We start from the raw sequence: 13,216 nt of genomic DNA, 5'->3' as shown, positions 1-13,216 counted from the left end.
TGACAGGATGCAGAATTGGGCTGATAAATGGCAGATGGAGTTCAACCTAGAAAGGTGTGAAATGATTCATTTTGGAAGGTTTACTTAGAATACAGGGTTAAAGGCAGGATTTTTGGCAGTTCGGAGGAACAGAGGAATCTTGGGGTACATGTCCATTGATCCCTCAAAGCTGCCACCCAAGTAGTTAGAGTTGTTAAGAAGGTGTATAGTGTGTTAGCTTTCATTAGCCGGGGGATTGAGTTTAAGAGCTGCGAGGTTATGCTGCAGCTCTACAGGACCCTGGTTAGACTACACTTGGAATATTGTGTTTGTTCTGGTCGCTTCATTATAGGACGAATGTGGAAGCTTTAGAGAGGATGCAGAGGATATTTACATTACATTACATTACAGTGTGGAAACAGGCCCTTCGGCCCAACAAGTCCACACCGACCCGCCGAAGCGCAACCCACCCATACCCCTACATTAACCCCTTACCTAACACTACGGGCAATTTAGCATGTCCAATTCACCTGACCTGCACATCTTTGGACTGTGGGAGGAAACCGGAGCACCCGGAGGAAACCCACGCAGACACGGGGAGAATGTGCAAACTCCACACAGTCAGTCGCCTGAGGCTGCCTGGACTGGAGGGCATGTCTTACGAAGAAAGGTTGAGGAAGCTAGGACTTTTCTCATTGGAGCGAAGTAGGATGAGAGGTGACTTGATAGAGGTCTACAAGATAATGAGAGGCGTAGATAGAGTGAACAGTCAGAGACCTTTTCCCAGGATAGAAATGCCTCTCACGAGAGGGCATAATTTTAAGGCGATTGGAGGAATGTTTAGGGGAGATGTCAGAAGTAGGTTCTCTACTCAGAGAATGGTAGGTGCGTGGCATGCACTGCCCGCTATGGTAGTAGAGTCAGATACATTAGGGATATTTAAGCAGTTCTTAGACAGGCACATGGATGATAGTAAAATGAAGGAAATGTAGGTTCGTTTGATCTTAGAGTAGGATAGAAAGTCGGCAAAACATAGAGGCCGAAGGGCCTGTATTGTGCTCTACTGTTCTATGTTGAACCAATCCTGACTATCCCATGACCCCTTGAGACACTGCACACTACATAAATCTCAACTCAACATTTTTTTTTCTCCAGGGAAACAGGCCTAGCTTTTCCAATCTATAGTAAAGTTCCACAATCCATGGAATCATTATCACGAACCTATACTGCACCCCGTCTAATACATTTACATTGATTGTGTATCAGCAAATAGAACTTGTGTCTAAGCAGAAAGTTGTGGGCAAAAGGCCCACTGCACGACACAAATTAAAACTAACACTTCTGTACAGTTCATAGGGATACTTGCAATCTTTTAAATGAGACACTGTACTGATTTGATAAAGCATTGCAGTTTATGTGGTGACATGGACTTCTAAAATTTGCTTAATATGGAACACATCATAGGAACTATTACAAGTGCTGAATGTGTCAGGGAGCATTTGTTAACATTTCAAGCTGATGGTGTTGTGGAGAAATTATAGAGAACCACCAGGAGACGCAGAGAGTTCTTCAAGAAGTAGGTCTTTTATTTGCAAACCAAAAAACCGTGACACTGAGAAAGCAGATTCTCGAATGTCCCCGAACCTCAGGGTCTGTGGATTTTTATATTTTTTTTAATCATGTTTCTGTTAGCTTATCAGCATGTCCAACTATATTAATCAAAGTACCTCACTCTAGCTACACAATAAATCAGTGATGTAAGTTCCCATGATCTCTTTAGTTGTACATTCTACTTGATGTTATTCTAATGTCACAGTTGGATACTTATTATCACTTCTGCTGCAGTGATCTTTCATTGTACACTAACCTGTCATGATAGATATTTAGCTATTCTATCTATTACAATAGTCTCCTGTCTCAAGCTGACTCTACTAACTTTTAATTAGATATTTTAATGTCATGTCCCAAATATTTACGGTCCCAATCCTGTCATAATAACACTTAGCAGAGAAACTTGCTTTATTACTTGTGTTATCTCATCTCGCCATAGTGACCTTTCAGCCTTAACCTTACTCTGCTAATTGGTGTAAGAATGTTCCACTATGGTTATCCCATCCTGCCCCTGACTTCCACAGAACACAGGTTGCTAATGGTCTACTTGCTTTAACCCTTCCCATGCTTTCATGTTCTTTATTTTCCATATTCCCCCCTTTGAGACCTACTGGTCTCACCCAAAGAAAGAAGACAATAAGGTCAGCCTCTCTTGTGCCCAATTCAAACAATATAGGTCCCAACATGGACTAAATAATTTTCAAGAGTCTGAGACTTAAAGGGTTCTTCCTCCATTCCTGGGGTCCCTTGGGCCAAAAACCTGTCCTCTAATAACCAGAACAGGAAAAAAGACCCAAGATCCCTCGCAATCTAGGACCCGCTCATTTTTCAGAAGTATCAATGACGTCCCCACGTGGACATATTCCTTGCACTGTGGTGGTTGTTAGATCATAATCATAGAGTGGTGGGGTTCCATCAGAGGAGTAAGCACTTCCTGGGGTAGTTGAAATGACCATAAGTTGCCATGTACTGATGCGAACTAAAAAGGACTCAGTGTTAGAGTTAGTTTGTGCTGGTGGGACAGCTTTAGTACAATGATTAAGGTGGTACCATATGTGTTGTCCTTCCACTTGGGTTGCGGTAGGTGATGCCTTAATCACTACGAAAGGTCCCTCTCTCCTCGGCTCATTCCAGTGTCTTCAAAAAACCCACAGGTACACCCAATCCCTGGGTGTAATAGGTCCTTCCTCGTTAACAGGTGGCGGTTCTCTTTGTGTTTCCTGCAGGTGGATAGTCTCATGTATCATAGTTAGCTGCTGCATATATTGCTTAAGTTTTAAGGTTAACCGCTCCAAGCTAGGCCCTTCATATGGGCCTCTCCACCTGGGCACTGGCATAGGTCTACCTGTGAGCATCTCATGCGGTGTTAGATTGGTCATGCGATTAGTCTGCATGCGATAACTCATTAGTGCAGCGGCAGTGCATCAACCCAATTAAGATTGCTGCTTGCAAAGATCTTGTTTAATTTGGCTTTCAATATCCCATTAATCCTTTCCACCATACCCTGTGACTGGGGATGGTACTCGCACCCAAACCTCTGTTTGATTCTCAAAGACTGCAGACCAACTTAACTACTTTCTGAATGAAGGCAGACCCATTGTCTGAACTAATTTCCGATGGTATACCAAACCTTGGGATAACCTCATTCATCAGAAATTTCACTACTTCCCAGCTCCTGGTTTCAACCTTATTTCTACTGGGCTAGCTGATTTCACTTTCCCTACATCTGTATCATGCTGTGAACACAAAGTGGCTGGTAATGCATCCAATTGCTCATTACCATATTGATCACCTTCCTCCACTGTCACTGGTATGCTCCGCTGGGGTGTTACTTTGACTTCCTTCGGATTCTCTGTCAAGGTGCAGCATACTAGGATTTTAATATAGCTGCCATCCCTGGATCCCCAAACCCCTGTCATGAGCATATGCCATTCCCAACTGTTTCTACATGCCTGCCGTAGGTCCTAAATCTTTAGATGTACATCCCTTATTTACCAGTAAGGTTACATGTGGTGTGGCACCTGGTACTCTATACCACTTTTCCAGGAACACATTGTTTTCTATTTATAGGATCACTCCCGGCTCCCCTAATATTATCGTTTCACTTCTCAAATGTTAAAGAGCAGTGACTTCCTGCTGCCATTGCCTCTCTAACATCTCATCCTGATATCACTGTATAGTGCAGCTCAGTCTTGCTTTAGTCAACATCGTCAACACTTCTGCTTCCCACATCCCCCAAATGTCTTAAACATCACTTGCTACATCCCCTATCCAATAAACAATAACATCTTTAACTTCTTGAATCACTAATTGTGCATTGGTCTTTTCTATGACCAAGCCCTGCTGTGTGCACTCCAATCTTACCTCTAACTGTTGTACCTACCTAACAAATTAATTGGCGTCTCTCTAGACACTAATATTGGCAGAACTATCTCCCTACCTTCCATTTCTAATCTTAGTGGAGCTATAAATCGGGTTAACTGTGATTTCCCTGAGAACCCAACAGTTTTAACAAATTTACTTGTCATCGGAAAGTGAGAGGCATACCACTGCTGTACACAAGTGTATCTAGCTCCAATATCTATCATCACCTGTGTCTGAGGCCCTTCTATATTAATTTGTATTACTGGTTCTTGATCAGCCTCCCATGTTACTACAGGGTATTACCCCTTCCCACCCAGGTTCTCAGGGCATCCTGAACACATCATTTCTGACCCCCCTTGAGCCTGATTATTTATCATGTACCTTAGTCCCTCATTCCTACGTCTTTGTCCTTGAGGACCCCAGTTCTGATTTGGCTGTTGTTTAAATCTGCCCTGCCCCGGATACGTCCCCTGTGGGAAAGCTTCTCTAAATACCTCCATTGTTGGCATGGGACTTTCTGGCCCCTGTCTGGCTACCTGATAGGATCCCCCTTGCACCGGCACTTGGTTCACGCAAGTGTTGATTACTGTGTCGGTTCTTACTGGCAACATCTTTTTAGCCTTCTGTTTTTCTTTCTTTTTAAGCTCTTCGAGCTGCATTTGTGCCAGCTTCCTTTGCACCTCCTCCTGCTGTTCAGGCAGTTTCGCTTTGTCTTTTTGAAACCTTTCAACTGCATGAGCTACATGATCTCTAAATTCCTGGTGGCTCGCTTATGTCAGACCCACCACTTCCTCCAGCCTTGACCTGACTTAGGAGGGCATTGCCTCAATGATGGAATTTTGGAACATTGTAGTCAGCAACTGATTAGTGTCTATGTCTTGTTCTGTTTCCAGCCTCCACTTCTTTAACTGTTTCTCTAAGTAGCAGCCGGGTTTTCACTTTCTCCCAGTGGTTCCCCTCTCAGACCCTGGGGGTCTATTTTGGGTGGATAACAGTTTCTTAAGGCCTGCCATACACTCTGTCTCACTTGATCAAACCCAACCCCATCAATCATTGGATTGTCTGCCACATTTTTCAAATGGGCTCGGACCATTATTTCCTTTAACTTCGGGAGCTCTACCAACCTCACCAGCAGTGCCTTCAAGTCTCCTATAGCCAGCAATTGCCCTATGGTTTCATCTTCGAAAGCCCTGATTCACTTTCCCGCTCCCTCATGCAAACTGGGCAGTGCATTCTTCAGCTCTTCCAGATCCTGAGTTCCCCAAGGAATGTATTGTGGGTTTCTCCCCTCTTTCATAAGAAGCGGTAGCACCTTTCCCTGTTGGCCCTTTTTCCCTTTATTGACACTACTTCTCAATAAATCTCCCTCGGGCTCTGAGTCCGATGCTATTTCTAATTCCTCACATTCTTTAGGTACTGGGGCCTTTTTCTTTCCTTGTCTCTCATCGTCCCTTTTTGCTTGCTCTCCATCACTTTCACTGTTTTTCTCTTCAGCCCTTCTTTTGTATTGCAATGAGTATTCCTCAATTACCTTTTGTTCCCTTAGCCCACGCAGCACACTAATCTCATCTTTCAGCTCTTCTTGCTCTCGTTGTATAGCTTCTATTTGCTCCTGCCTGTCCCTTTTCTCTCTTTCTCTTCTTTCCCCCAGTTCATTTTTGTCTTCCGCACTTCTATCCCATTCTAACTGTTCCTCTATTTCTACTGTTCCCTTTATTACTGGACACTGCTTCATTGCCTCTTCATTCGAGTAGGAAGGAGGTTTATTCAACTCCTCCACATCTGGGTATACATGGAGATTGCTGATTCCTACTTTTCTGTTTCCAGTAACTGCTCAGCTCGTTCTTTTGCAGCTTTCCTAGTTACCACAGGTGCCTGACAAGTTACCTTCAGTTCCTCACCCTCTTTCCTGAAAAGTTTCAGTATTTATCTCCTGATCGCTTTGGTTTCTATTTTTAGATTTATCTTTTGGCTTATAGTTCTTAATTAGTCCTTCCATCTCATTGCACATATGTATATCAAAGTTACCTTCTTTTGGCCATTTAGTCAATAAATCCTTAGTTCTTTTTTCCCATTTCTCAGAAATTTTTACAATATCATTTCTTGCCCCTCGAAATTTCTTAATCAATATCTCAATTGCAGTCACTTTATCCATCCTACGATATATTTCAGTCGAACCAATGTATTATCTTTGCTCTCATAAATCACTTTCTCATACCATTCAAGTCCGGTAGTGCTTTGTTCAATAGTATAAGCAATTCCTAACTTTATAACTTGTAATTGTCCCTTACCAATCTATCAATTTCTAAACGTCCTCAATTGCAGCTAGTTAATACAAACAACCTATTCTCATTCATTCAACCTAAACCAATCTAACACTGCACCTTCATAATGCATCAATCACTATTGGTTTCTTGAGAAATTTCTCTTTCAAAAAAAACCTATCTTAACTTCTTACAGTACAAAATAAGATCAAAATACCCCTGGATCTCGAGCTCCAGGGAAACATACACACACACGTTTGCTGCTAACAGCCAAACACTCTGCTATAAATCAATTGCTGTTAGCCACAGCCTTACTTAAACAGACCTTTTGTTCATTTCCAAAAGTCTAATTATCCTACAGGCCTTATCTAAAACATTTAACAGTCTAGTAACACTATAACACTATGACTATTCTCTGCTATTTTCACTTTTAATCATCCACTACCAATTTGCCGGCTTTCTAAACAGGTCTATCAGCGCTTCCAGTAAAACAATTTCCCCTTACCTATTCTGCCCTATCTATCTATAGGATCTTATAAAACCATTTCCCCTTCTTTATTCTGCCCTATCTATCTATAGGGTCTTATATTTATGCCTTATCTATCCATAGGGTCTTACATACACCACATGGAATTTTTGCTACTTTTTATTCTTACTCACCCCTTACCCCACTGCGCAGTTTTCTTGACCAATTCTTCACGTCTCCTTCAGCAGCAATTTACCCCTTGCCTTTGGATCTTGGATTGGAGAGACCCTCCGGCAGGTTCCCGCACCTCAGAGACCCAAGGACCACTCGAAGCCAACAGAATATAGTCTGAATTCACAGCAAAAATGCTAACCTTTTTTTTGTTGGGTACCCTTATTCTGTCAGTCTTTGGAGTGTCCCCGGTGGACCAAGAAGTGCCCTGTTTCTGCCGTCCTCTGTCCAGTTGGGTCTCTGCATGACTCTGCTCGCTGCGCCAAATTTGTTGTGGAGAAAATACAGAGAACTACCAGGAGATGCAAAGAGTTCTTCAAGAAGTAGGTCTTTTATTTGCAAAAAACCGTGACACTGAGAAAGCTGATTCTCGAATGCCCACAAACCTCAGGGTCCGTGGATTTTTATATCTTTTTTTATCATGTTTCTGTTAGCTTATCAGCATGTCCAACTATATTAATCAAAGTACCTCACTCTAGCTACACAATAAACCAGCAATGTTAGTTCCCAGTATCTCTTTAGTTGTACATTCTACTTGATGTTATTCTAATGTCACAGTTGGATATTTATTATCACTTCTGCTACAGTGATCTTGCATTGCAGACTAACCTATCATGATAGATATTTAGCTATTCCATCTATTACAACAGTCTCCTGTCTCAAGCTGACTCCACTAACTTTTAATTAGATATTTTGATGTCATGTCCCAAATATTTACGGTCCTAATCCTGTCATAATAACACTTAGCAGAGAAACTTGCTTTATTACTTGTGTTATCTCATCTCGCCATAGTGACCTTTCAGCCTTAACCTTACTCTGCTAATTGGTGTAAGAATGTTCCACTATGGTTATCCCATCCTGCCCCTGACTTCCACAGAACACAGGTTGCTAGTGGTCTTCATGCTTTAACCCTTCCCATGCTTTCATATTCTTTATTTTACATAATGGCTGAATTCTGTAGAAAGATCATCAATCTGAAGGTAAAATCTCACAGGGTTCTGAATAACGTGGGCCATGGTGGGAAATGTGGTAGAGTTGCATGAAAAGTCCAGTAAGACCTAACTTACCACAGGAACAACACGCTGCATCTTTTAATACAATTCTGGCAACAAGATGAGATTCTCACTCAGCAGCAGTATGTTGCTTATAGAAGATAATTATTGCTTATTAACAATGTTTCATTTAAGTTGCATGGCTGTGTATGCAAGCAGCTACTTCAAGGTTCCATGCATGGTGATCAGCATCAGCACACTGATCATTGCAATCACTTCTGGCTCCAGAAGTCGCTGTCACATACAGTTGGAGAGAAAATTAGAAGGAACTCTGCTTATTAATGACTTTATCAACTGCAGATTTTGACCTACTGACATGCAACTTTGCAGCATACCAACTGCTGTAAGCAAACTAGACGCCAAGAATTCTAGATATGGAAATTAGATAGGGTGCCTGGCGATTTCACTCTTTGTTTACTCCATAGGACTGTCTTGTTGGACATGAGGCACCAGCATTTCAGGGCATGCTTCACGGGCGCCGGCCAAAAACACTCCACATCCACAGACATTTGATATGCACCAAGCTTTAAGAACCCTCATAGTATATCATTGATCCACAAACAGCACACTTTCACATTTCATATGGCAATCATCATTATAATGCTGCAGCTCAGGTGTGTGTACCCAGCTCATAGGCTGGACTTGGCTGCATCTCTTGGTGCTCGCTCACTTTTGAGTTGACCTGGATGCTCACAGCATCCAGGTCTTGCCTCGTCTTTTGTGCATTTCTCCCTCAGAGAGAGATTCCACACTGTCATTACTGCTGTGCTGTTTAGCACAGACACACAGTCAGGAAGTTTCTCGTAGGTGTCAACAGTCCTCAGTCAAGTCAAAGGCGTTAGCCTTTACTCAAAGATCCCAGTACAACACGTCAAGGGCTCCCACGGATACCAGTCCTGGGGCTTTGACACAGTCAGTCAGCTGCTCAGAATGGTTTGAGCAAGACTCCTCTCCACTTACAGGGTGAAGATCAGGCTGTCCACCATCTGAATTAAGTCTTTCTCCCCTATGGTGGGCTAGTTTCCTCCTGTAATGACAGACAGGCAGATATTAAGGGAAGTACAAGTGGGTGGCACAGCAGTTACTTCTGATACATGTGAAATGGTGCCCTGAGTGAGTGAGTGACTACACAGCGCAGAAGGCATGTAGGATTAGTGGTGTCAGGAGATGGAGTACGTGACAGTAAGCGAGGGAAATGTTGCAGGCAGTAGTTTCGGTGATAGAACCTGGGTTTTTGGTGAAAGGTGGTACAATAACGCGGATAAAGAGAATGTGAGCTAGTAGAGAAAACATGGTTTCACTTATGCTGGCCGTAGAGAAAGTCAACATTGCTATGTATTCCTTCAGACAGCTGAGACTGCAGTGACACAGATGACAACCCCAGACGAAGCTGTTCCAGTGTGGCTTCATGTCCTCCTCTGCCGCTCCTGGGGAATAAGGACATCCTACCTTTGCACCACCCCAACCACTAGGACCTCCAGGTTCCTGCCCACAAAGCAGACTTTTTCTGTCATGTCTGGGGCATATGTTAGGAGTTATTCTTTATTGACTCGTGGGAAGTAGGCGTCGCTGGCTGACCTGCATTTATCACCTATCCCTAGCTGCCCTTGAACTGAGTGGCTTGCCAGGCAAGGATGGCAGTTTTCCTTCCCTGAAGGACACTAGTAAACAAGATGGTTATTTTCCTGATAGAACATAGAAAAATACAGCGCAGTACAGGCCCTTTGGCCCTCGATGTTGCGCTGATCCAAGCCCACCTAACCTACACTAGCCCACTATCCTCCATATGCCTATCCAATGCCCGTTTAAATGCCCATAAAGAGGGAGAGTCCACCACTGCTACTGGCAGGGCATTCCATGAACTCACGACTCGCTGAGTAAAGAATCTACCCCTAACATCTGTCCTATACCTACCATCCCTTAATTTAAAGCTATGCCCCCTCATAATAGCTGACTCCATACGTGGAAAAAGGTTCTCATGGTCAACCCTATCTAAACCCCTGATCATCTTGATAATCAACATTAGTTTCATGGTCATCAGTAGATTCTTAATTCCTGATTTTTTGTTATTAAAATTCAAATTCCACCATCTACTATAGCAGGATTTGAGACCAGGTCCCCAGAATATTAGCTGGTTTTCTAGATTAATAGTCTAGCTTTTATTCCACTAGACCATCACCTCCCCTGAATGGTGCAAGGCAGATCCTAAAGAGAGTTTATCTGGTTACACAACAGCCTTTGGAGATGTCATCACATCAAGGGATGCCAGTTTATTTTGGGATATCTGGCAGATGCAAGATGTTCCAGGAATAGCAGTGGCAGACATCAAACAATCTTGATATCAAGGCTGCATTCTACTGAGTGTGGCATCAAGGAGCCCTTGTGAAGCTGGAATCAATGAGCATTGGGGGCAAACTCTCTGGTGGTTGAAATCATACCTAGCACATAGGAAGGTGGTTGCGTAGTCGAAGGTCAGTCGCTCCAGGACATCTCTCCAGGAGTTCCTCAAGGGAGCATGGTGGGCGGCACGGTGGCACAGTGGTTAGCACTGCTGCCTCACAGCGCCAGAGACCCGGGTTCAATTCCCGCCTCAGGCGACTGACTGTGTGGAGTTTGCACGTTCTCCCCGTGTCTGCGTGGGTTTCCTCCGGGTGCTCCGGTTTCCTCCCACAGTCCAAAGATGTGCAGGGTCAGGTGAATTGGCCATACTAAATTGCCCATAGTGTTAGGTAAGGGGTAAATGTAGGGGTATGGGTGGGTTTCGCTTCGGCAGGTCGGTGTGGACTTGTTGGGCCGAAGGGCCTGTTTCCACACTGTAATCTAATCTAATCTAATCCTAGGCTCAATCATTTTCAATTGCCTTGTCAATGACCTTTCCTCCATCATATGGTCAGAGGTGGGGAGATTTGTCGATGATTGCACAATGTTCAGCATCATTTACGACTCCTTAAACACTGAAGCAGTCCATATTTAAATGCAATAAGATCTGGACAATATCCAGGCTTGGGCTGACAAGTAGCAAGTACCATTTATGCCACATAAATGGCAGGCTATGACCATCACCAACAAGAGACAACATAACCACCACCCATTGACATTCAATGGTGTTACCATCGTTTACTCCCCCACTTCCAACATCTTGGTGTTATCATTGACCAGAAGCTCAACTGGACTCACCACATAACATAAAAACAGTGACTACAATAACAGGTCAGAGGTTAGGAATACTGTGGCGAACAACTTACCTCCTGACTTCCCAAAGCCTGTCCACCATCTACAAATCAGGAGTGTGGTGGAATATTCCGCACTTGCCTAGATGAGTGTAGCTCCAACAACACTCAAGAAGCTAGGACAAGCAGACTTGATTGGCACTACATCCAGAAGTATCCACTCTGCCCACCACCAATGCTCAATAGCCACACTGTGTACTATCTACAAGATGCACTGTAGAAATTCACTAAAGTTCCTCAGACACCACCTTACAAACCCACAACCACTTCCAGCTAGAAGGACAAAGTCAGCAGATATGTGGGAAAACCAACACCTTCAAGTTCCCTTCCAAGTCACTCACCATCCTGATATGGAAATATATTACTGTTCCCTCACTGTCTCTGAGTCAAAATCCTGGAATTCCCTCCCTAATAGCATTGTGGGTCATTGTAGACTGCAGCAATTCAAGAAGGCAGCTCACCACCACCTTATCAAAGGCAACTAGGGACAGGAAATAAATGCTGGCCAGCCTGTGACGAGCATATCCCATTTAAAAAAATGGTTAAAAACAAAAGGGCTTGACTCAGGTGAAAGAGGCACCACAGGAGTGGAGCAGGTGGTTAATGATGCAAGTTTGGTTAGATGTTGTGAGAAAACTGACTAGGTCTCTCGAGAAGAAATCTTTCATTCAACTTGCCAAAACTGACTTTTAGCCCAAAAAAGGAAGATTCAGCCATTAACTTGTTTTCTCTATAGATACTGCCTGACCTGTTTACTTTTTGAGCATTTCTTTTGCTGCCAAATATAGCCTTTCCAGCAAATCTGAAGCCCATGGAATTAAGAGGTGAGTGGCCACAGAGAATGTATTAAAAATTTGTTGTGTGGCAGGGTAGCAGGAAACAGTAGTACCAAACCTCTCTACGGCTTTCAAAATCTATCTAAAGTGTGGTTCCAAACTAGGTGGATAATTTCAGCCTCTTCATATTTATGAATATTACACAGAGGAAACAATGGTGGTGTTCAAAATGATAATGTGCCTTGACAATAGATAGGGAGAAAGTGTTCCACATGGTGTAGGGGTTAAGAATCAGAAGCCATTGATTTAAAGTGAATTGCAAAATTAAGCAATGGGCACAGAAGAAAATCTTCAAATAGTGAGTGGTTAAGCTGTGGGATGCACTGCCTGACAGAGTGGGATGATGACAGGCAGATTCAACCGTGACTCTGAAAGGGTAATTGCATAAACAGCTCAAAGGAATAGGGGAGGCAGTGACTCAGATATGATGGACTAAGTGGCCTTAGACTGTTAAAAGGTTGGGATTCTATCCTACAACCCAAGATCCCAACTATCTCTGAGTTGGACATGACTTGTTTCAAGGCAATGTTTCAGAAAAAAATAAAGCAAGTATCCTCATTGTTCGGTCTGATAGTTATCCCAGACTCATCAGTGCAAAAAGGATCATTATTCACTATCATATTGCTGTTTGGGACAGCTTATTGCACTAAATGGTCACGTGTTTCACATTCCAACAGTGACAACAGCTCAGAAATACTTCAATTGTTTGAAAATGACTTAGATCATCCTGTGATCATAGAAAATGGTAAAACGCAAGTTTTTTTGTGTATTACTTCTTTCGTCATTTAGCACATTGTTATGGACTTGAAGCATGAAAAAATGCAGATTCTTCGAAAATTTAAGTTTACTGTTCAATGAGAAAGTCTTACATGCCTTGCAGCAAAGATGAAATAAGCTAAATTCCATTCTTTTAAAACCTGGATGTTCATACAGCTGGGTACACTGTTGTTTGGGCATTAATGGTTTTACAAATAAAGCTTAGTATTCCTGAAATTTTAGTCTAAAACCAGAAAATGTTGGAAATACTCAGCATGTCTGTGGAGAGAAGCAGAGTTAGCATTTCAGATTGATGTCTTTCATTACAGTAGACGGTTTGGCGGTTGTTAATTCCTGCATAATGTTTTGAAGATGATCAACATAGCTGCTGTAGAAAATAATATTAGAATCATGGAATCCCTACAGT

The 13,216-nt window shown here is 42.8% G+C and overlaps 1 protein-coding gene across 4 annotated transcripts in view; it reads right to left on the bottom strand.

Annotated features, from left to right (window-relative positions):
* ahi1 (Abelson helper integration site 1) overlaps positions 1 to 13,216 on the bottom strand; it is a 259,803-nt gene that overhangs the window by 32,603 nt on the left and 213,984 nt on the right. The window contains exons 23-24 of one of the 4 annotated variants that reach the window (XM_043686166.2): positions 8,928 to 8,994; positions 2,750 to 2,810 (exon numbers count right to left, since the gene is read on the bottom strand). The exons of 2 other annotated variants lie outside the window; for them this stretch is intronic. In XM_043686166.2, the coding sequence (XP_043542101.2) occupies positions 8,974 to 8,994 (21 nt within the window). In that variant the 3' untranslated portion in view covers positions 2,750 to 2,810; positions 8,928 to 8,973. Of the gene's footprint in view, positions 1 to 2,640; positions 2,811 to 8,927; positions 8,995 to 13,216 lie in introns of those variants that run through there. One more of the 4 variants, XR_006311028.2, reaches the window with a different exon arrangement.

This window comes from Chiloscyllium plagiosum, unplaced genomic scaffold, assembly GCF_037043375.1.
Source record: "Chiloscyllium plagiosum isolate Xiang-an unplaced genomic scaffold, Cpla_swu_hap1 HiC_scaffold_3, whole genome shotgun sequence".
In the NCBI taxonomy this organism is placed as follows: domain Eukaryota; kingdom Metazoa; phylum Chordata; class Chondrichthyes; order Orectolobiformes; family Hemiscylliidae; genus Chiloscyllium; species Chiloscyllium plagiosum.
Note: the sequence above shows the minus strand (reverse complement) of the source record. Positions and strands in the feature narration are given on the sequence as shown.